The 24,455-nt window shown below is 30.2% G+C and overlaps 1 protein-coding gene across 4 annotated transcripts; it reads right to left on the bottom strand.

Moving 5' to 3' along the window:
- Positions 1 to 19,061: 19,061 nt before the first annotated feature.
- Positions 19,062 to 22,283, bottom strand: LOC120090689 (protein indeterminate-domain 7-like). 4 transcript variants are annotated; one of them, XM_039048409.1, is made up of 4 exons: positions 22,160 to 22,283; positions 21,441 to 21,641; positions 20,809 to 21,208; positions 19,062 to 20,237 (listed from the first exon to the last, which is right to left on the bottom strand). In XM_039048409.1, the coding sequence occupies exons 1-4, from the start codon at positions 22,236 to 22,238 to the stop codon at positions 19,298 to 19,300; spliced, it is 1,620 nt and encodes a 539-aa protein (XP_038904337.1). In that variant the 5' UTR covers positions 22,239 to 22,283; the 3' UTR covers positions 19,062 to 19,297. The 4 variants fall into 4 exon arrangements, with proteins under 4 accessions (XP_038904337.1, XP_038904341.1, XP_038904345.1 ...); XM_039048413.1 differs by lacking the exon at positions 22,160 to 22,283 and adding an exon at positions 21,793 to 22,131; XM_039048417.1 differs by lacking the exon at positions 22,160 to 22,283 and adding an exon at positions 21,846 to 22,130.
- Between the last annotated feature and the right edge of the window lie 2,172 nt (positions 22,284 to 24,455).

Below are 24,455 nucleotides of genomic sequence, written 5' to 3' on the forward strand. Positions count from 1 at the left end.
ATTTGTCAAACTACGATGGACGTTGTGGAATTTTTGTGTTATATACATGGGAACATTGTTAATGGGTCAAACAAGATAGAATATGATAGGCAACATCTCTTCGTATAAACATGCACCGTCAAGTTGACTTCAACACATTAATCGATTGATTATGTGATGCATTATCCATAAATAGAGATGATGGGGTAGAGGTAATATTTAGATATGGTAGTTATGTAGCAGGATCTACTTTCTATATCCCATCTCATTACGAAGTGAGACTGATATACGGTTCATGATGAGCAACGCTTCATACCCTTCAAATAGAGTTGAACTGTATATATCCCAACCCAGTGTCCCAAGTCCAACATCAACGAGAGAAGAAGTTGAAACTACTGTTGAGTTGGAAAGTCATGATGTGGAGGATGAGCATTGTGATCCAACTATTGCCACAAACGACGAAGAAGTTGAAATAGACGATGATGATATCGATCAAGATCAACTACCTAGTCAATTTTATGGCGTACATGAAGTCCCCGAAACATTTACTAAGATAGACCTGAATGAGATGACCATTGAACTCGATTCGACAACGGGAGAAGACAGTAATATGGGGTCTGATTCACTGCTTAGGGGATGATATTCATTCCAAATTGGATTAAAAAAATGTAGCGAAAAACTTTTCAATCATTCAACATCAAAATTTTGAAGTCATTGAGTCGAAGAAAACAACATGGTGTAAAAAATATAGCAATGGGTGCACGTGGAGACTTTGCGTTATTTGCCTTAAAAAACACAGTAAATTTGAAATTACCCAGTATAATGGCCCGCATCCTTGTGTGTATGCAAGACTGAGTCAGAATCACAATCAATTGGACTCGGATCTAATTGCATCTGAGGTAAGCAGCATAGTGAAAAAAAATCCATCAGTTGACATCAAAACATTACAAGATATTATCTTGAAAAAGTATGGTTATTCCATCAGTTACTGGAAAGTGTGGGATGGAAGAAGAAAGGCAATTGCGAAGATATTCGGATATTGGATCGAATCGTACAATTTGCTATCTAAATGGATGAATATCTTACAAATCATAAACCTCGGTATAGTCGTCCATTGGAGACTAAATAAGGTGAATTGTGATGAAAGGATTATAATGTTTAGTGGCGTGTTTTGGTCGTTTGGACTTGTTATTGAGGGTTTCAAGCGTTGCAGGCCGCTATTTCAAATTGATGGAACCCATTTGTATGGGAAATATGAAGGAACGTTGTTAACAGTTACCTCAGTTGATGCAAATGGTCACGTCTATCCGGTTGCATACGCCATTGTACATATGGTTAGCTGATGAATTTAATAACTTCGCCCATCTACCAGACCATGCAGATGAAGAGGACCTGCAACGATATGCTTGATCATATATTCTCACATTGATTGAAGGATTGGTATTTTCCGACAAATCCAACAACAGAGTGCACCTGATGTATCTTCCTCTCTTGGTGGATTTGGATGTTGCCGGGACTTACAGTTAGGGCGCTGGATGTCTTGCATGGTTGTATAGGCAACTATGCAAGGATGCAATTATAGATGGAAAAGACATTGCAGGCCTACTTTTATTGCTACAAATTTGGGCATGGGATCGATTTCCTCTTCTAGTGCCTCGACGACTCCATAGATACGAGAATAACTTAGGTAACAAACCACTTGCAGTAAGGTAAGCATATTTATCTCATTATTGTTGTTTACATTATGAAATACTAATAGCTAAAATTCAACTTCTGATTGTTGTAGATGGAATGACAACTATTCTGTAATTAGAGCACCTACGCATGTTCTAGTACAGTATAGGCACGTACTCGATACATATATGTCTAACCAGGTAATATTTTATTCATTCATATATCATATATTCATAATGTTTCAATCTTCTGATTAATTCATTTTTTGACATATATGCATCCAGATTATTCGTGAGCTATATAATCATCTTATCCAACTATTGCTGCCATATTGTCTCAATGGTAATGAGATATGGACATCTAGATGTCCATTCATATACTTTTTTGTTGTGGAATGACATCACCCAGATCGTGTGATGCGTCAATTTGGGATGTTGCAACAAATTCCTCAACCTTGCAATACAGACATCTGACTTCATTCACACGATCTAAGGGGCAAGCATGAGCGAGACTGGATTGTATATTTGGCTCCTCAAATTACAATCTGATAAAATCGACAGAGTTTCGTTGTTAATGGACCTCCTATTAACAACGATGTAGGTACCAAGCTTGGATATATTGAATGGTATTCCACTGTGAATAGGCGGTACATAACTAAAGTAGGAGCATCCTATTACTTGTTAGTATGAGTTTATTGTTTACTATGATTGTTTGATTTTATTTTTTCATTACACACCAAAATAAATTTTAAAGTCATTAACTTGTTATTCAATTCTTTTTTCAGACTGAGCTTCCAAATTTGCCAATATCTGCTCAAAGAGCCTTGTGTAGACTCATCTCGATATATCGAGTACAATATTTCGATGTTGATGTTCCAATGGAAGAATAAGGTAATCCAACAAGACATGAGGATGTTCATATTCGACCTAATGTTCAGAATTAATATCCAACAACGCCACTTGATCATTTTACACATACTTCCATGATGTTCTCTCTCTCGACGTTTGAATTTTTTCCAACAACCCTCAGTATACTATGCATGGAAGAAGGACAAACTTCACATGTCCATCCAAACATCCACGACCAATATGTGACATATCAACAATGTATTGAGGATATACACTTTGTAGAGGAAAGTCAACTATCAAGTGTAAGAGGGTGTGGCAATCGTAGACACTATGTCACTCAACATGATCGATCCAGGCATAATAGAGGATCTTCTTCATAAAGAACATTGTACATATGATTAAATTTATTAATGAAATTCAATTACGAAAATGCACTTGCAGTCTACAACACATCCTAAAGAATCTTAAATATTATTTACAATAGTCAAAAGTTAATATCTATATTTTTGCATAAGTTTCTAACAACTTTAAACAAAAACAATAATTTGACATTAAAAATTAATATTGAGTATATCAAATCAATCATAGCAATTTCTTAATCTCAAAATAACATTATTGTTTATAGTGTTAAAAAACTAGTAATATTACTATCAAAATAAAAAAAAACGAGATTAGTGAAATAGTTGATTTTAAGTAAAAATGATTTAGAGTTAAACAAATGAAATATTATTGATTGTAAAAAAACAAGTAACGAAAGAGTTGGGTTTCGAGTTGTTAAAATAATGAAAAAAATAATAGCAAAAAAAAATAATTTATTTATTAATTTTTTAGGGATGCGTCTATTAAAAAAAATACATTTTTTTTTAATAGAAGAGATGCATTAAGTGTGGAAAAAAAATATATTGTCAAATGCATCTCTTCAAGAGACGCATTCAGTACAGGAAAAAATAATAAAATATTGTCGAAGAGACGCATTCGAATGGGGACAAAAAAAGTCTCAATTTTCCCTAAATAAGTTTGAAACCTCCATTTTCCCTAATTAACTTTCAAAACTCCCTCAAATCTAAATAATCCCAATTCTAAAATAACATTTTGTAGGCGTGTCTTCAATGTTTGTGATTTCACAAAATTGGTAAAATTGTCTTTAAACTCAACGTTATTCATTTTTTTCTCTTGCTTTCAAATTTGAAAATCATTCCCACTGCTTCCCATCTCAAGCCTTCTAACTCTGAATCTTAAAATAATAATAATAATAATAATAATAATAATAATTTTAAAAAAAAACGTATATTCTAAATAAGGAAAGAGAGGAAGAAAAAAAAGAGCATCTTCGAAATTGAATTTCTTATAGGAGTAAGGTTAGGTTTGGTCATCCACTATCCATCATGATGAGATTGGTTTTACTTTTTTTTTTTTCTTTCTGTAAATTTATTTTAAAAATAAAAATTTAATTAGAGTGATTTGTTTAATGATATTACTACATCGGACATAAGAGATTGGATCTCAAATTGAGTTCATAAATAAAATTAAAAAAAAAATACAAATAAAAAATAATTAATTAATTGAAATATGTTAAAGTTGATGATGAGTGATTTTAGTTTAAAAATTTTAGAAAGGAGCCAAATTTGACATTAAAATAAATAAGGAAAGAATAAAGGAGAAAGTTTGATGATATTCATATACAAATGAGGATATATTTGATCCAAAGAAAAACAATTTAACTAGTCATTTTCAGTCGTATATCAATAATATGTCAAGTGTATCAATATAAAAAACTACTAACCACATTGAATAAAAACTAGAAGACAATCATAAGGTTATTAGAGATAACTAATTAATTGACAAAAAAATAGAAGTTAAAGCATCCATAATCGTTCTTGGGGTAGATACATCGCTGAGATCAGAGATCCTTGGAAGAAAACTAGGGTTCGGCTTGGTACCTTTGATTTTATCGAAGAGGCTACTCGGGCTTACGATAATGTCACTCGGACCTTACATCAAGTAGTTTGAGTTCTATCATTGTCGGATTTGCACGATTCGAATGGTTTTGGTGGTAAGATTGAGTGTGTTTAGGCTAATAGGCCTACATCGAGCAGTTTGAGTTCTATCGTGGAGTCGTTTCTTATCGGTAGCGTCATTCTGATTCCTCTGTTCAACGACGCCACTCTGAATTAGGATCAGGTCATCGGTACCATCCAAATGTCGATCTCAACATCTTGCATCAAGTGTATCAAGTGTACAGAAGTAGTGTATCCAGTGTATCAAATGTATATTAGTAATGTATCAAGTGTATCAAATGTATAAATGTGAGTTTATCAAGGATACATTAATAGTGTATTAAGAGGTATCAAGTGTATCAGATGTATTAAGTGTGTATCAGGTGTATCAAGTGTATCAATTGTATTAGATATATCAAGTGTATCAAGTGTATCCGTACTTTTTTTACCTTTTGTGGCTGGACTTGTTTTTTTTATCATTTTTGTAAAAGTAATAAGTTTGAGCAATGAGCCTAACTTTTAAAACTTAATTTGCCAAATTTGCCAGAAGTCCGAATTGTTATGTATTTAAATTGGTAGTTGGATATGGGTAGTTGAGAAAATACATAATTAACGAATAAAATAAAATAAAAACCAAAATATTCATTATTCATAGTCTAGAAAATGGGCCTAAACACGTAGGCTGGCTCATCTAAAGCCCAAGAACATCTAGTTCATGGGCCTTACAAATTGGGTCAACCTGGAGGATTTTCTCTTACTTGCCCTGTCGTTGACTTGTTAGAGGAATGGTAGGAAATGGAAAAACCAGACAAATTATTTGCAAATATAACAAAAACTTAAAAACATATGAAAAATGTCAAAGTAATTTTTTTTAATCAATTCCAAATTTATCTTTATTAGAAGTATTGGTGATATGAGTGTATCAATTTTATTGATAAAAAAAAAAAAAATTCTATTAACGATATTAGTCTACCTCTAGTATATCATCGACAATGTTAAGATATCACATTTCAACTCTAACAAATAATTTTTTTTATTCAATAAGAGTCTATCGTGACTCTATTATTAATAAGAATCTATTGATAGTATGATAACTGACGTTTGAATGATAAGTGAGGATAGTTTAGTAAATTTTTGAGTTCGATAACTGATTTATTTTAAATTTTGCTAGATTTGCAATATTTTTGTGGTATTTTACTATTTGTGCAAGTAGCAGTTGTACTCATTCACCTTTATTGATAAACAAAAAGACTGATTCCTAAATTTATGATAACAACTAACAAGATTTGAATCTCTCTTTTCAATTTTTTTTTTGTATCATTTTTTTCCAATATTCATATTTAGTATACTTAATTTTAATAAATCTTTAAAATACTCTCAATGATCAGTTAATTCGTAACTTATTAAAATAAAATTTAGTATTTATTAGTCTTCCTTCTATCAATTTTGGAGACATATTTAACATGAGGCTTTTTGAATGAAAAAATTTCTTATTATTTATCCAATATTCTTTGATAAAAATTAATTTCAAAGGAATAACTTTAAGATTTATTGAAAGTACAAACATTTTATGTGAGCATATGAAATTACATAACTAAAACTAGAAAAATTACCATTTTGGTAACCATTTTATTTTTCGTTTTTGGTTTTTGAATATTAAGTCTATTTCTTCCTCATTTTTTTTGTAATGATTTGCATATTTTTTAAGTACGTTGAATTCTTAGCCAAATTTCAAAAACAAAAATAAAATTTCAAAAGCTACTTTTTATTTTCAAAATTTGGCTTGATTTTTTAAATAATTGGTAAAGGGTAGATAACGAAGGAAGAAATTTAGAGATAGCAGTAGTATCTACAAGTTAAACTTTCAATAACAAAAAACAAAAAATCGAAGGGTTACCAAATGGGACCTAAGAGATTTCACAATGTTTATAAGATACACGAGTTACTTTTTTTTATTGCCGATTGATTTTGAAAAGAAACACATTTTATCAAATAATTTGAAAGTAGATAACTAAAATAGAATGATATAAAAATATAAATACTAAAATGATATAAGGGTTTCATTTGTAGTTTTCTATTTTTAAAATTTATACCCGTTTCCTCTCATTTTCCCTATTGTGGTTTTCATCGATCTTAAAGAAATAAAAACAAGTTTCAAAAACTTTTTTCTTAGTTTTCAAAATTTGTTTTGATTTTTTAAAATATGAATAGAAAGTAAATAGAAAAAGATAGAAATTTATGGGTGAAAATAGTATTTATAAGCTTAATTTTTAAAAATAAAAAATAGAAAACTAAATAATTATATCCATAATTAACCTAGTTCATTTTAAGTTTTCAATTTTCATCAATATACTGTCAAAATACTGATTTTTTAACTTTAAAATGGAAATATGTTATTAATGTGTGAAAGACAAGAACATTAATAATTTGTTCCATTTAATATTGGTTAAAAAAGTGATGATATGAAAATTATTTAATATGCAACATATACTTTGGCAACCCAATTGGTAAAAAAGGGCACCTACATGAAAATTTCCTACACAAGGATCACATCCATTGTTTAAAGAAAGTTAATTGACCTCTAAACCAAGTTATAATGCACTAAATTAAACTCGGAGATGGAAACTTCTTCTTTCTTTTTTTCTTTTTTTCATTTTTCTAAACTCGTACGCGAGCTCATTATCTTTTAAGATCACAATAAAGTAGGATATGTTTGGATTAATTAATCTTTAAGTGTTTAAAACACCTTTGTAAATATTTAAAAAGTCAATCCGAATATATCCTTACATCTCCATTTTCATGGACAAAATTAGGTGAATAATAATAATAATATAGTTTATATCCAATAATATAGTAAATCAAATTACTTAGTAAATTCAGAAATGATTCTTATGAGTAGAACTCATGACAATCACCTTATTTTATTTGATTATTATCTAGATTATTATATCTAGAAGAAGGAAACATATTTCTACGGCCATTTTATAAAAAAAAGATTATATTTAGGATAAGTTTGGAATAATTTTTTAAAGTGGTTATAACTTTTTTCTCAAAACACTTTTAGAAAATGGTTTTAAAATCTTGGAAAGTCATCCAAATTGGACTTTTATCATATTTTCATGGGTGAGATGATTGAATAATATTGTATGCTTTTCATGAATATATACTTGGCTAATTTACAAAGGTGAAGCTTCAATAAATGAAACATAATGTCAATTTAACAATCATGTCCATGTTTACCCATTTATAAAGTATTTTTTTAGTACTCAATTTCTACTAAAATCAACATAAGAATCAGAAGACATAAAATTTTCAATGTCATATCATGGTTTTTTTTTTTTTCTTGGAAAAGATGGAAGAAATTAGAAAGAAGCTCCATTCCCATAAAAGCAATATTGGGTTTTGCTCATTAAAGTATATATATGTCAAGAACAAAGGGGGAATATAATTAAAGGTCAAAGCTTTTAAGAGAAGTCAAAAGAAAAGAGAGGCCTAGTATATATGGTCATGGTCAAACTCAAAGGGGATCCAAAGTAAAAGGGGTTGTTGCATTATCATAAAAATAAAATAAAATAAAATAAAATGAGATGAGAAATTGAAAATATGATGATTGAAAATGGAGGAAGTCAACTTGAATTGTTTGAATTCCAATGCCCTTTATTTTAGGGGCAATGGTGTCTTTTTATTAAAAAAAAAAAAAAAACCTTTTTAAGGGCAATGGTTAAGCTATTGTAAAATGAAAATGAAAATGAAATTTTAATATATATATATAATATATATATATATATATATAATATATATATATATATATAAAATATATATGCCCTTTGCCTTTGCCAATACCTACCCAAAATGTCTTTAAATGTCCAAGGCGCATTAAGGCGCAATGGCCCTCTGGAATCTAGACACGAGGCGCACACAAAGGCATGAGCTTCTTTTTTGTAAGGCACATTATATATAAAAATATTTCATTACAAATATGAAAAAAAAGACAAAAAACACAAGAAGTCTTATATTTAGACTTAGTCAACTTGATTATTTTAGTTAATAAAGAATGAAAACCCTTAAATATTACTATTTTTTTAAATAATAAAAAAGTCTCAAAGTTCAGGATTTTGAATCAGGTGCACGCCTTATTTGTGAGCCCACCTTTCCAAGGCGAGGCGCCAAACTGCACCTTGAATCTAGACGCACCTAGAACACATTACTACCCACCACAAATAAAATTAGAGATAATAAATAATAAATAAAATATTATTTATTAAAAAAATTATTGTGCAAAGGGACAAACCAACCATTCTTTTCATCATTCTTTTTTCTGAATACACTACACAAAATTAAAGCATCTTTGAATCAACCCCTTTTCTTTTAATTTCCACAGCCTTTTCCCTTTGTGTATATATATAATATACACATATAAAAGTATGGTTCGATTCTATTTTACTCTTATTGTTGAAGTTTTGTTTTGATGTTAATTATTTATACATAATTCTTGTCTAAGTTTTACATAAAATATCAACATTTTGACATCTTTCTATATGTTATAACCATTAAGTTTTTTTTAAAAAAAATGAATTAATAATTTTTTTCCTAAATGATGAAAATTTAAATATGATTCATGGATCTTCCCTCTTGAGTGGAAAAGTTGCAATATATGTGTGTATATATATATATATATATATATATATATATGATTTGTATGTATGTATGTATGTATGTATGTATATGTATGTATGTATGTATATTGTGATGTAAATTAAAGATGGAAAGGGTGTGATAGAAAAAAAGTTCTTTCATCTCCCTAATTGCCAAAATACAATTTATTTATTTATTCTTTTTTTTTTTTTGGGCTTAAGCTGGGCTTAAGCTAGAGATAGTTATGTAGACACGTTAGAGATGCCAGCCTGGCAGTTGTGCTAGGGTTTCGGATAAAATTGTCATCCTCTCAAATTATCCAAATTTCTTTTAAAGTTCAATTTTTTTACAAGTATATGAGAGGAAAATGTAAAAACGAAGAGAAATAAGAGGGTTTTTTTTTTTTTTTTTTTTTTTTTTTTTTTTTATGATACAAAAAATAAAATGAATAGTTGTCAAATTATTTTTAAGGCAATGGATTAGATACAGTCTAGAGTACATCTAATCTCATGTAGCTCCATTTTTTGTATAGTAAAAAAAATAAAGATAACTTAAAATAAATTGCCACATGATAAACTTTTATTATGTGGCAACTGTATGAGTTGCATAAAGGTAGGTTTCATACAATAAATAAGGAAACGTTTAGGGCAAGAAGTTGGTTATTATAGTTGGGTTATAACAATTTTTATTTGGAGTATAGATTATTTTAGTTTGAGTTATAATATAATAATGTATTTGAAGTGTAAACTATTTTACTTTGAAAAAGGAATAGTAAACAATGTATCAAAGAATAAAAAAATAATGAAGGTAAAATAGTAAAATCTGTATCAAATAGTAAATACGGTAGCAAATGGGAGTTTTGAAATAGTATTGACGATCGCTAATTGAGTAATACAAAATAGTATTTACAGTAACAAGAGGTGGTTATTATAGTATTGGAATAATCCTTACCCAAACACACCCTAAGTTTTTTCTTATATTTAATAGCGGCAAGTTTTTTTTTACTAATTAACAATAAAAGAGTATTAAATTTTTCAAAAACAAAAACTTTTTCGATATAAGGTCTCATGAAGATGATACAAGATTATAATACTCGATTTATTTTTTCTTTTAAATTTCTATATAGATCATTTTTTGACAAAGAACTCAATCCAAATATATAATTATCTTTGTGAATGTATAATTCTATGGATATTTAATTTTATTGGTCAGAGAAGTTTTAGGATAGAGTCAATAGGAAGTTTTAGGATATATAGATCATTTTAATGTATAATTCTATGTACATTACCTCTATTTAATTTTTTTTTTCTTGATCACTTGACATCAACATCTGTTTCTGCTGTAGATTCTGAACTTACCCCCAATCCTTCCTGTTCGTCATTCCACCCGGGTAAGTAGACCTCTACCCCATCTTCAAGATTTTCACTATTTCTCCACTATTCAGTCTTTAGTTGAACCGTCATCTTATCATGAGGCTAGTATTAATCCTCTTTGGCACCGGGTAATGGATGAGGAACTTCAGGCATTAGAAAAGACTTATACTTGGGATTACATTGATCTTCCCCTGGGCAAGAAACCTATTGGCTATAAGTGGGTTTATAAAATCAAAACACAATGATGGCTTTATTGAATGTTATAAGGCTCTTGTTGCAAAAGATTTCTTTCAAGAATACGACATTGACTATGAAGAAACATTTGCTTTAGTAGCTCAAATGATATATGTCTAAAGTCTTTTAGCTATTATCGCTACTAAACAGTGGCCTCTTCTATAAATGGATGTAAAAAATGAAATTCTCAATGGAACTTTATCCGAAGAGGTGTATATGAAACCTTCGTCTGACATGACTTCTCCACCTCATAAAGTATGTCGTCTTTGACAAGCCTTATATGTTCTAGAACAAGCCCCACGAGCATGGTTTTCCACATTCAGTTTCACTATCACCCAACTTGAGTTTACTTCCAGTTTTCATGATATCGCTCTTTTTACATGGCAGATTCCTCATGGTATTGTTCTTCTTATTCTCTATATTGACGATATGATCATTACAGACGATGATCTTCAAGCTATATCTGACTTGTAAACCTATATGGGAAAATACTTTGAGATGAAAGATTTTGGTCCACTTAGATATTTTCTTGTCTTTGAGGTCTCATCTCGATCTGATGGATACTACCTATCTTAGGCTAAATACGCTTCCAATCTCCTAGCTCAATCTGGTGTTACTGACTCAGCCACATCATCAAAACCACTGGATCTTAATGTTTTGACCTCTTTTGATGGTATTCCTCTTAAAGATGCCATCGTTTATTGGCAATTGGTTGACAGTCTCATTTACCTTACTATGACATGACCGGATATTGCATATGTTGTTCATATTGTTAGTTAGTTCATGGTTGCTCCTAGGACTATACATTTTACTGTTGTTCTTCGTATTCTTCGCTATTTCAAGGGTACTCTAGGATATGGACTTCAGTTCTCTTTGCAGTTATCCCTGGTATTATCTGGCCACTATGATGTTGATTGAGCGGTGATCCTACTAACAGGCGTTCTACCTTAGGTTATTGTTTCTACCTTGGTGACTCTCTTAGTTCTTGATAAGGTAAGAAACCGAGTGTTATCTCTCGTTTTAGTACGAAGTCTGAATATTGTGTCCTGGTCGATGCTACATCAGAACTATTATGGCTATGTTGGGTTCTTGCTGATATGGGAGTGCTTCAACTGTCTGCGACTTTCCTTTAGTGTGACAATTACAGTGCCATTCAGATTGCTCATAATAATGTTTTTCATGTGCGCACCAAACATATTGAGAATGATTATCACTTTGTTCATCATCATCTCTTGAGTAACACCCTTCTTTTACAATCTATTTCCACTGCTGAGTGTCACAATCTAACTTTGAGATACTAGATTGTGAACCTACTTGTACAGATAGTGCAGTGGCGACATATGAGTGTCGACACATCTGGCAAAGACAGAGGGACAAGAGAAGTGCCATGATGCGATCGAGGAGGACGGTGCATCATCCAATCCACCAAGATAAGTGGCAAGCATACCATGTTGAACATTGAGTAGAAAGACAAGCAACTATGTCATCGATGGTGTCAGTGACAAACTTCGTGGAGGCTAGATGGGGCCCCGGGCTGTGACCTCGGAAGGTTAGGTTCTGTGGCGAGTTTGGACGAGCGGCTCTAAAGTTAGATGCATATTGATAAGATATGCAATCACGTCGAATTTCATGTCAATCGAAGTTCAGACGAGCGCTCTACGTTGGTGAGTGACAGTTCACCACATTTGATATGCATGGGTGACGAACAGGAAAATGTTCATAATGCACTATATGGGGAGGCATGGAATCAGCTCTCCACCACCCCTGGTTCCTGTGGCCTAAGTGAGCTACCCCATGGCACATGCGTGTGTCATGGCGTGGGCGAGCGTTACAAGACATGTGTCATGGGCATCTTCCATTGAGAATGGGATCTCATGGACAGTGTCGGACGGATAGGTGTGCCGACATTGCACCCCTTCCCATGGGCTAGAGGTTCGATGTAGCACCTGGTATATCGTTTTGATTTGACAAGGACTCGGAAGAGTCTAAGTCTCAATTATGTTCGGATGGATGGATGTACGAGAAGTCCTAAGTTGGATTGTTGCCCATGGATCGGTTGATGATGGTTTTCGATAAGCGTGCCCGAACATGAGAGAGAAAGCTAATGACATCCCGACACTCGGATGGCATCTTAAAGCATCAGTTGGACTCGATGGTTCTCGGTTGGTCCGATACTTGCTCAAATTGTCCTGGTAAGCAGTGTAATGGGCGTAAAGCCCGGTAGGTGACCATTAGGCCGGTAGAAGCTCGGTAGGCACTGAAGTAGGCCGATAGAGTCCAATAAGCATTGTTATGACCCGAAAAGTCCTGATAAGTGTCTGAATCACCCGGTAAGCCCCGATAAAGGGTTATAAGCCTATATTGGCCAACGAAGGGCCAGACCTCTTCTCGAGGAAGTTTCAAAGCGATGTAGAAGTATGAGGGACGTGTTATTGGAAACCAAGACGACGAAGAGAGATACGACGTTGCTTTATGACGACCTTAGTCCTTAACCTCATATATGGGCAAAGTTGAGCCTCAGGACTTGGCCTAGAGCAGAGGCAAGTTGGCTAGAGTTGTACAGAAGGAAAAAATACACGTACGACGGCGTGTATGGCCGAATGAAGTTCAATTCCGCATGAGTTTAGTTCGGTTGAGGATGGAATAACCTCGCTTAAGGTCAGACGGAACTTCAAAGAGCCAAGCAAAAATGAATCGGGACTTGAGCAGCCTTTAAGGCTGACCATGATCAAGGGCGAATCATGGTACCGCACGGTTGGAGAAGTACGACTGTGACACTGAGCTGCGAATCATGGTGCCGCACGGTTGGAGAAGTACGACTGTGACACTGAGCAGCCAACCGATATTTTCACTAAAACTTTCTCATCCGAACGCTTCCTCCAGCTGCATAATAAACTCAACTTGATTCCTACTTTACCACGTGAGTTTGAGGGAGGATATGAATGTATAATTCTATATATATTTAGTCTTATTGGTTAGAGAAGTTTTAGGATAGTTTGAGTCATTTTAGGTTCTGTAGGTCTTATTTTTGGTTTGTTGGTATTGTATTTATACCCCTTATGCACTACTGTAAATGATACTTTTGATAAATACATTGCTTACAATCTTAATCATTGAAGTACACTTAAGTTAACAATTTGACCAATATTGAAATATTTGAAATGCCTTTCTACCAAACAAAACATGAAATTAAACCTTCTAAAAAAAGTGAAAATATAAGCTATGAAATATGATTAATAAATGTGGAGCATGGTATATGTTGATGCCAACTTTTAGATAAGAAAACCGTACTTGACTTTCACGTGATAGCAACGGTAAATTTGTAATTTGGGAAGAGAGGACATGCAAAATAAAGAACAATAGCTCTGATGCTAAAGTCAAAGATGAGAATGGTAGAATAGAGAATAAGTCAGAAGTTTTAGTTGTAAATTAAGATCTAAATTCCATATCAAGTTCAAGTTTTAGTTATCTCATATGGAGAATGAAATAAAGCTTACTTTTTTCCTTCTATGATAAGAATGTGGTGGATGTTTTCTAATCCTAATAAGTTAGAATTAGATATGATAAGATAATTGATTAGTTGACATATGTACTATTTTGAATTAAGTTTACTTTATCTTGTATTTATCTTCACTTATCTTTTCTTGATTTTTTGGTATATTTCGTCAAGTGCAAATTCACATACGATAGTATATATTTTTATCGACATGTCTATGTATTCGACATTGTCCATCGACATTTCTATTACATCATAAAAAAATCAATAAAAACAAAAAGTTAGCAACAAAATGTCACTGATGTGAATATAATATCGTGGTGTGAATTGTTCTTGTCGGTTGCTCCTCAAGGTTAACACAACGCCCCCTTCAGATATGCATTCGTCGAACGAAGGTGTTGTGTTAACCTTGAGGAGCAACCACCAATAGCGATTTGCGTTACAATTGTGCCGAATTTACTTTCAAAATAGTAGTTTCCACGGTACAACAACTAGCTTCTGGATGTGTAGGACGACTAACAAAATAAATAAAATCTTTTAACTAGTTTAAATAACGTGTCAAAAAAATCTTATCGATACCATTATTTCATTAATATTTTTATCACAATTCTGTAAAATCGAAATCTCAATATTCGCATGATTTGAATAAAAAGAAAAAAAATTAAATAGAGAGAGGAAAAAAAAAAAAAAAAAAAGAAAAGTCGAACACGGGTTGTTTGGGAAGTGTGCATCCCTTACTGTTCTGTCTGCTTCTCTCAGTATATCCCCACAATTTCACATGGACCAAACAAACACACAACAAATAAATAAATAAAATAAAAAGTTGGTAATATAAATTTAAAAATAAAAATAGAAATTGGTATATAAATATTTTCAAAAGAAGAAAGTCAGAATAATTGTAAGTGGCAAACATTTATAACAGAGAATGGTATGTTTGTCTATTCTCGTGTTCATCATTTTGTTAAAAAGGTTCAATCTTTCAAAACAAAAACCTTTAATTTCTTGTCCCATTTGAAACTTTTTATCATTTTGGAAGTGGGGAAATATTCAACACTACTCATTCAAACTCAATTATATCTTTGCCTTTTTTTCCCCTTTTTTGAGTTCAAACAATTCTATTGGGAATTCAAAATTCTCACTAACTATTAACTAATGTCTTACAATTAAAATATCAATATAGTTAAAGTTATTACAATCGATCACGTCATCTTTAGCCTTAACAATTGTCATAAAATAGAGGGAAAAACATATTTGAAGAGAAAATATGCTCTCACCTTAAACATTGAGGCTGAATATTAAAGATGTATACCTAAGTTAAAATCCACATATAAATCCGGCTTCAAAAGTACGGTAAAATATATAAAATGTAAAGAAATAACCTAAATACATATCATTAAAACAATAAATAATCCTAAGAATTTAATAAATAAGTTAATTTGACCGAAATTAAAATAGTTTAACATGATATTAGAGTAAAATCTCATTTTAAAACAAAATGAGAGAGAAAGGGTATGCAATATATTGCAACCCCACTTCCCACTATCTATACCATTCTTTTTAAATTTTTATATATAATGTACATATATCTAGAAAGTGTGACAAATCTTTCACATCCACACACACACCCTAATTAATTATTCTCTCATATAATTATTTTACTATAAAGTTTCTCCAATAGGATCCACTTTTTCTTATCATAGGCTAATTATCACATTGTTGCATGGCTCTTAATGCTTATCCCTTTAATCTCTCTCTAGATATCTCCCTTTGATAATAATGTCTTGTTTTTCAAAAACAAATAAATCAACCAATGAATGGATTTATAAAATCAATGTATATAAGTTATGCACAAATCATTATAATTGTATTAAATAAAATATTTATGGAAAAATATATATAAGAAGAAAATAATAATTTTCTATATAAAAAAAAGCTAGTCATAATTTTATAATGGAAATCAATTTTAGCTAGAGAGAGAGAAAGGTAATGGATAGTGATTCTATACATTGGGATTGATTCCCATTTGCACCCACATAAGGTGTCAAAAAGCATCTCTCTCTTTTGTTTAGCAAAAAAGAAAAGGGCAATATTTAAAACACAAGCCCCCAACTTATACACATATTCCTTCCTTTGCCCATCAAGATTCTTTTCATTCAAGAATCCTATGCTAATTTTAAATTTCTCTAAACCTAAAATATCCTCGTCGCTCTTTTATATTTTAATAATTAGATCAATATTGAGATGTACCCATCTTTACGCATTTCATTCTCATTACACACAAACAAAAAAAATTACCATATACAATTTAATGAAATGCACAAATATAGGTACAACTTAAATGTACTAAATATTTTTCTTATAAAAGGGGAGACTTTTGGGTGTTTTTTTATATGGTCTTTTCTTAATGAAAAAGGCTTCCATTATAAAAATAATAATACTACCAAAAACTTACCTCCATTAAAAACATATATATATATATATTCCTGTGCTCTAGCCATTATACTGATCAGTATCATTCTTAAAGACAAAGAAGAAAGTTAGTGCTTTTTCTATAGCTTTTTATAAAAAGACTTCTAATAATTATATACAAATAATCATATTAAAAAACTCATTAAATGATTTTAAAGACCATCAATTGCATTTTAAATTGGGGGATTATGAAGGACACAATTAATTAAGTTATGTCAACTAAGTATAGTTTCATTGATATAAGATATACGTATATTCTTCATGAAGATATTAGAGGTTTGAATTTCTCTCACCTCAAATTGTTATGTACTTAAAAAAACGATATAATATAATTGTATAATTATGAATAAATTACGTATTAAGAAATTATTTCAATATATTAACTTTTTCAAATTTATATTTAGTAGATTCAATTTTTTGTATTGATTAATGTTTCTAAATTTTAAATATGATATATTTTTCCAATTAATTTGATGAAATGCATTTACACCTAGTGGAATTGAAAATTTATGGTGAATGATTTTCAATATAAAATATAAACATGGAAAACTTGATAATGAATAATTAAAGGCTAAGAAATAACATAAATGCAAGGACTAAAAGTATTCTTCTTCTTGTATATATATCAATTTATTCTATTAAATCACAAGGTGATTTGTTGCTTTGCCCTTTTGAATTTGAAATATTAAGGCCTTGTTGGTAACTATTTTATTTTTTATTTTTGTATTTGAAAATTAAGTTTATGGACACTACTTTCACCTTTGAATTTCTTCATTTGTTATCTACTAATCATCGAACGGTTTAAAAAATCAAGCCAAATTTTGAGAATTAAAAAAAGTAGCTTTAAAAAAGTTGTTTTTATTTTTGGAATTTGACTAAGAATTCAATTATTGTACTTGAGAAAGATGCAAATCATGGTAAAAAATGTAAATGATGTAGACTTAATTTTTAAAAATAAAAACAAAAAATAAAATAGTCACTAAACGATGCCTAAGATTTTGATTATAAAGATTTTCATTTTCCAATTTCTATTTTCTAGAAATTGTTTTGTGTTCATATAATTTTTTAGGATGATATTTACTTCTTTAAATAAATATTTAAATTATTAATCAAATTTCAAAAAGAGAAAGGGATACAAATTTTTAAAAGTTATGTATTCTTTGTTTTTAAAACTAAACTTGAATTTTGAAAATATCGGTAAGAACTAGATAATAAAATAAAATAAAAACTTACCACAAATAAAGAAAGAACCAAATAATTTTTAAACGGATCCTAGAGTAATGGTTTCCAAATTGTTTGTAATATTAACAGATTTTATTTTATTTATTTATTTATTTAAAGATACATTAATATTAACAGATTTTGTTCAACATCTTCGGAACAAAAACAACAAAAAATACTTTAAAATATTTTTTAAATAAAATAAAATAAGGATTTTAAATAATGGTGTTTCAACTGCAAATTAATCTTAACATTAATTTCTTTAGCACCCTTTAACAATTGGTTTGTAAAATAATTTGTCAAACAGCTATTTTCCATTGTAAAATACATAGAAAAATTCAGGTGTACTTATCTTTGTATATTCCTTCAAATTATCCAATTATAATTTGTCATGCAGTAAATTTACCTTACTTCTGTTTTGAAATATTTTAATTTTCTTCGTATGATAAGAGTGGAATGCATAAAGATAAGTGCATCTTACTCAAATATGTATCAACTTATTTGATTTATCACAACTCTAATGGCTTTAGAATTTTATCTATACAGATATAACATAACATCTACCTTGAAACTTTTAAATCTATATGAAGATAATTACCCTAATTTTTCTCACTTTTTTCCCCTTTTAAACAACACCCACATATAAACATTAGAGAATACAATATACCAATTGTTCAAATATATGATTTATGCACAAAATATATAATGGGGAAGGGTTTAACCTAGGGTTCCCTTTCACATTTCCAAGGAAAATTAGGTCAGAAGAAACTATAAGCATGTATGTAAATGAGAGGAACATACAACTAAAAGTCACATAAAAGACAATGATGTAAGAATAATCGACCTAGTTGAGATATCCAAATATGCCTATTGATCCTCGACCTCGATGTCAAAAATTTAAAACCTTGTACTTCATAATATCAAGGGAGATACTATTGGAATTTAGCATAGACAGACATAATTGTGAATAAAATATTTAAGGACTCCATGTCCATCACCATTAATATGTTATTTAATTCTATGATGTATATTCTATATACATACTATATATTGAAACTCCAATTTATGAATCTAGCTAGGGTTTCTCAATTACCAAAAAGGGTTTTCTAACCTCACATAGGACACATTAAAGAAATTCCAAACATGGGTTTAACTTTATAATTTCATTCATACCAAGGAATCCACTAAGTATTATACATTGAAATATATATATATATCCATAAATACAAAAACATATAGAATATTATGATCCAAAAATTCCTAATTCAAGAAATGGTGGTCCTTCCCCCTTAGGGGAAAAAAAGACCCCCTTTGTAAAAAAAAATAATATAATCTAAAAAAGAAAAGAAAAAAGGAAGTTTGAATTTTGTTCTAACCTTGCCAAGTGGATTGATTTTGAATTTGAGTTTGTTGAGGAGTTTGAGCAGCAACATTATTATTATTATTATTATTGATGCAATTACTATAACCAGCAGCTGCAATATTACTCAAAAACTCAGTATGAGAAATAGCTCTCAACCCCAAGAAATCTCTTGTACTCAGCCCTGCTTGATGATCAATATTTTTCTTGAAAACCCCTCCAAATTGCTCTAATTCAAAAGAAGCCCCTCCTTCAAAATTGGTTTTATTCCTGTAGAATGGCAGTGCATGAGAAAGCCCTGCAGCTTCAGTGGTACTACTACAATTACTCGTACTGCCCATCATCATCAAAGTCTGATTCTGTTGTTGATGAATGTCACGTGAGGAGGAGGAGGCGGAGGACAAGTCAAGGCCAAAATTACAATTTGTATTATTATTATTATTATTATCATTATGTTGTTGAGGAGTGATTGTGTGTGGTGGCTCAGTATTACTACTCATGGTAGCTCCCATTTGAGCTGCTTTCTGAAGAAGTGCTGTGGCTGACATGTGAGGAGAAGAAGGGGAAGCACTTTGGATTAGATGAAGAGAAGTGGGACCAAGATTATTATGATTAGGGTTTATAATTTGATGATGATTGTTGTTATGATCATTTGAGGTTGAATTGGGAAAGCCTAACCATGGGGGAATATTAATATTTTGTTCTTTCTTGAGAGAATTAAATGAGTTGATATGATGACTATTATCTAAGGGAGGACTATTGAAATGGGTTTGTTGTGTAATTTGGAAGTTTAAGTGAGAGATATTGGGAGTGGAAGAAAGTGGAGGAAGAAGGTGGTTTTGATTAGTATTAATATTATTGGTCATTAGTATTGGGTTTGATGTAATGGCTCTTGCACTTTCCTCTGCTAAAGCATCACAAAAAGCTCTATGCGTGATGAAACTATCCCTCCTGAATATTATTCATAACAAAAACAACCCATGAAAATTATCAAACACAATAATTAATTCAAATCACATTAATGAAGACCAAGTTAAAATTACAAAACCTTTAAATTTATCCATTTGGACCCGTTGCAAATGTAGTAATCAAAATTTAGATTTAGTTCTCCAAATCTATAGCGATATATTATATCATTGATAGAAGTCTATCAACTATAGAGCCTATCACTAATAGATTTTACTATATTTGTAATTCTTTAAAAATATTGCTATATACTTAATTATTAACCCTAAAATACTATCCATTGCAATTATTTATGTTAGTTCTTTTTTGAGAAATTTCCTATATCTATAATCCAATTTAGATCACTGAATTTATCGTAATCTATAAACTCAAGCCTTTTAAGATGAATAGAAGTTTAATTAGTATATGAGTTTATGATTAACATATGTGTCTTAAATCATTAGGATGAAAACATTAGGAGTGTGATAATTTCACAAAACTAAAACAGTAAAAACTCGTGAGTGAATCTGTAATTTAACCGCAATACGAAGTGTATATATAATCATATTAATTTTACCTTGAGAAAAGGGTTCCACAGTCACATCTGTACTCTCTAGTGCCACAAGTCTTGGAATGAGCTTTCCAATCTGATTGAACTGCATACTTCTTAGAGCACTTATCACATTTCCATTTCTTCTCACCATGTTTTCTACAAAAGTGCTTTTTGATTCCTGTCAAGTCCCCTAATGCCCTTGATGGGTCATGATGAACACAACTTGTTTCTGGGCACACATAAACTTTCTTCCTTATTACCTCTTTGTTTGTTCTTTGCTTTAACTTCCATGGAAGATTATGCCCTCTTCTATGAAGCTGAAGATTCTGATCTCTCTGAAATCCCTTACCACAGATCTCGCATACGAATCTATTCGTCGCCATAAGCGTCTTCGGCGATAAAGCTATCACTTCTGCATCTGGGTCTATCATCAAAATCGAACAAATCAATTATCATCAGATCCGTAAAAAATAAAATAATATAATATAATGTAACTGACAGTTTTACACCGTTGAATCTATGAGAATTATAACAAATCATAATTTTCTAAATTGATGTGTTACGTAAACATAATTATTTTAGATTAATTTCCATATTACAATTATTATTTGATTTATCATGAGCTTGTAAAAAGAGAGAGAGAGAGAAAAAAAAACCTGGATTTCCGGGGAGGTTTCTCTTCTTTTTTGGTGGTGGTGGTTGGGTAGTAGCAAAATACTGGCCGGAGTAGTTGGTCGGAATCTGATCGGAATGGTTGCCGGAGCAGGCACTAGCTTCACCAGAAGCCGAAGTTAAATTGGACAAATTTTCCTCCATAGCTTGAGCTTGTTGTTGAAACAACAAACTTTTTATCATCCCTAAGATATTATATATATATAACAAATAATTAAATTAAGCAAATAATAATAATAATAATAAATTTAGAATTGGAAGAGAGTGGATGGATCTTAAGACGCAGGAAAAAAAAAGAAGTAAAATCCAAGGAGGAAAGTGAACAAAAGAAAGGACCTAAAAAGTCGTCTCTTTTGATCATTTTCTGCATAAACTTACTTAAAACTCACCAAAGCTCTTGAATTTGAATCTGTGTTGAATTTGGCACTCACCCAAGAGACAATTTTCAGACACTTTTTTTTTTTTTTTTTTTTTTTTTTTTTTTAAATATGCATGAAAGAGAGAAGAGATGAAGAGAGAATAAACAAAATTCTGAGAGAAACAAAATCCTGGGTTTGGTTTTTGGTGAAGTAAATATTATAAATCTTGATAATACCAATGAAGTAGAATAATTAATAGCCACCCAAATATGAACAAAAATAATAATAATAATAAAAATAAATAACCAGAAAGAAGAGAGAGAGAAGGGGAAAAAAAGGGTTACCTTGAAAAAAAAAATTTGATGTTGTGTTTGTTGAGTGGAAATAATTATGTACTGAAAACAAGTCTAAAAGACAATACATAAAACCACAAAGAGGCAAAGGAAATTGAAGCCTACGGCTGGCAAAACCCTTGATGTTGCACTTTCTGTCTTTTCCTCTGTTTTTCCTTTTTCTTTTTTATTTATTTATTTATTATTATTATTATTGCCTGTAAATATTTTTTTGAAAAATATTTGGTACATCTCGAGTAGCGATATTTATTTTTGTACATATTTAATTGTTCAATCACAATTTTTCACATGGTAAAAAAAATCTTCTTTTTTATAAAATATTTGGAAAAAATGTGTTTTTGGTTCTTATAATTTGGGTTTAGTTTTTCATTTGGTCATTGAATTTCAAAGCGTCACATTTTTATCTCTAAATTTTAAGGTTAGTTTTGAATTGGTCTTTTAAGTCTCAAAATGTTTACACTTTTTTTAATAGAAACAAATAAAAGAGCACAATAGATGCACTTGAATATCTCAACGATGTCGTAAAATATTTACATTTTTTATCATTGAGTAAATTTTAAGTTTTGTTTCAATTTAGTCTCTAGAGTTTTAAGATTTATATTTTTAACCTTGAATTTTTTTTTTTCTTTTCAAGAAAACTTTGATTTTCCGGTGAAATACTTGATGTTTATTAATTAATTTAATTCGTTTAGATTAATTATAATTACATTAGTTTTCACTAATTTTTCATCACACTAAAATTAATTAATTTGAAAAGAATCATACCGTAACTATTTTAAATTAATTAACTAAAAGTTAATGGCAAATACCAAAAGCATTAATAAATACTCGAGGGTAAAAGTGTAAAATATCATAATATAGGGGATCAAATGAAAACTAAACTCAAAACTCAAAGATAAAAATGTAATTATTTGAAACTTAGAGGCAAAATGAAAATTAGATTTGAAACTTAAAAACCAAAATAATATGTTTTTCTCTTTGATAAAGACAGATAGAGGTTGATAGAAATCTACCAGTGTCTATCAATGATAGAAACGGATAAAAGTCTATCATTGATAGACGCTGATAGAAGTCTATCAGTATTTTTTTGTTATTTTTGTAAATTGTTTGACATATTTACTATTATTTTCGCTATGCAATTAAAAGAAGTTGCACAAAAATTGGTGAACCCTAGATGCACCAAATATCATTAATATATTATTATTTTGTTACATTTTCTTTTGGGCAAAGTTTTGGAATTTTCCTCCCTTAAAATACCACTCTTTTACAAACAAACTTTTCTCACTCTCTCTCTCACATAAAGGTTTGCAACTATTACAAAAGCCTGTCTTAGTAAAAAGAGAGTATCATTTTGTATATACCTTAGAGTTAGAGAGAGACAGAGAGAAAGAGAGATTTTTTTTTCTTCTTTTTTTCTCAATTTATTTCTCTTTAGATCCATCATGGGAAATGAGTAGATCCTTTCCCCCAGCTTTCTTTCCAATTACTTTGGCATCATTGATCCATTATTGATTTTACATCAAAAGCTTTCATCATTTTAACCATAAACCCATTTCTATCTTTCTCTAAATAATTCTCTCTTATCAATCAAATCGAGTATATCGAATCACCTACTCCTAATGGTACTCTTTTTCTTCTCTTTCAAATTTTATATAACTTGCCTCTTCACGTAAACCTTGTTACGAGAAGTAAAAAGTTGATTAATTATTTAATTAATTAAGAAATATATGTCTTCATAAAAAATATTAAAATCCTAAGCATGAATATATTTACGAGCGATTCTAAAATGATTTGATAATAGTTCGAATTGATCATCCACGTCAAAAAAAAATCAAAACAAGTATGACAGAACAAATAGAGAAATAGACAATAAGTACCCTCACTTCAGATTGGTTTTAAAATTTATATTTATATATATAAATATTAAAAAGTTAAGATTACAAAACTCTAATTGTTTCCTCTAAAAATAGAACAAAGAAGGAAAAGAGGGGAATTTTGCCGCCCTCTCAATTTTCTTAAGATTTTAATTATGGTTACATGGATAAATAAGTTAAATTAGTGAAAATTTATTTTTAAAATATATTTTTAGTGTATGAACTTTTAGGAATAAGTATGTTTGGATTTTAAGTTTCCAAGATGTATATTTTTAATTTCTGAATTTTTAAAAATAGATTTAAATTTTTTTAAAACAATAATAATAATTATTATTTTAAATAATTATATGTCATTTTAAAATAAAAAAAATAATTTTTTTAAAAAAATCTTCTCTCCAAAATTATTTGTAAAA

The sequence above is a fragment of the Benincasa hispida genome, chromosome 1 (assembly GCF_009727055.1).
Source record: "Benincasa hispida cultivar B227 chromosome 1, ASM972705v1, whole genome shotgun sequence".
Classification (NCBI taxonomy): Eukaryota; Viridiplantae; Streptophyta; class Magnoliopsida; order Cucurbitales; family Cucurbitaceae; genus Benincasa; species Benincasa hispida.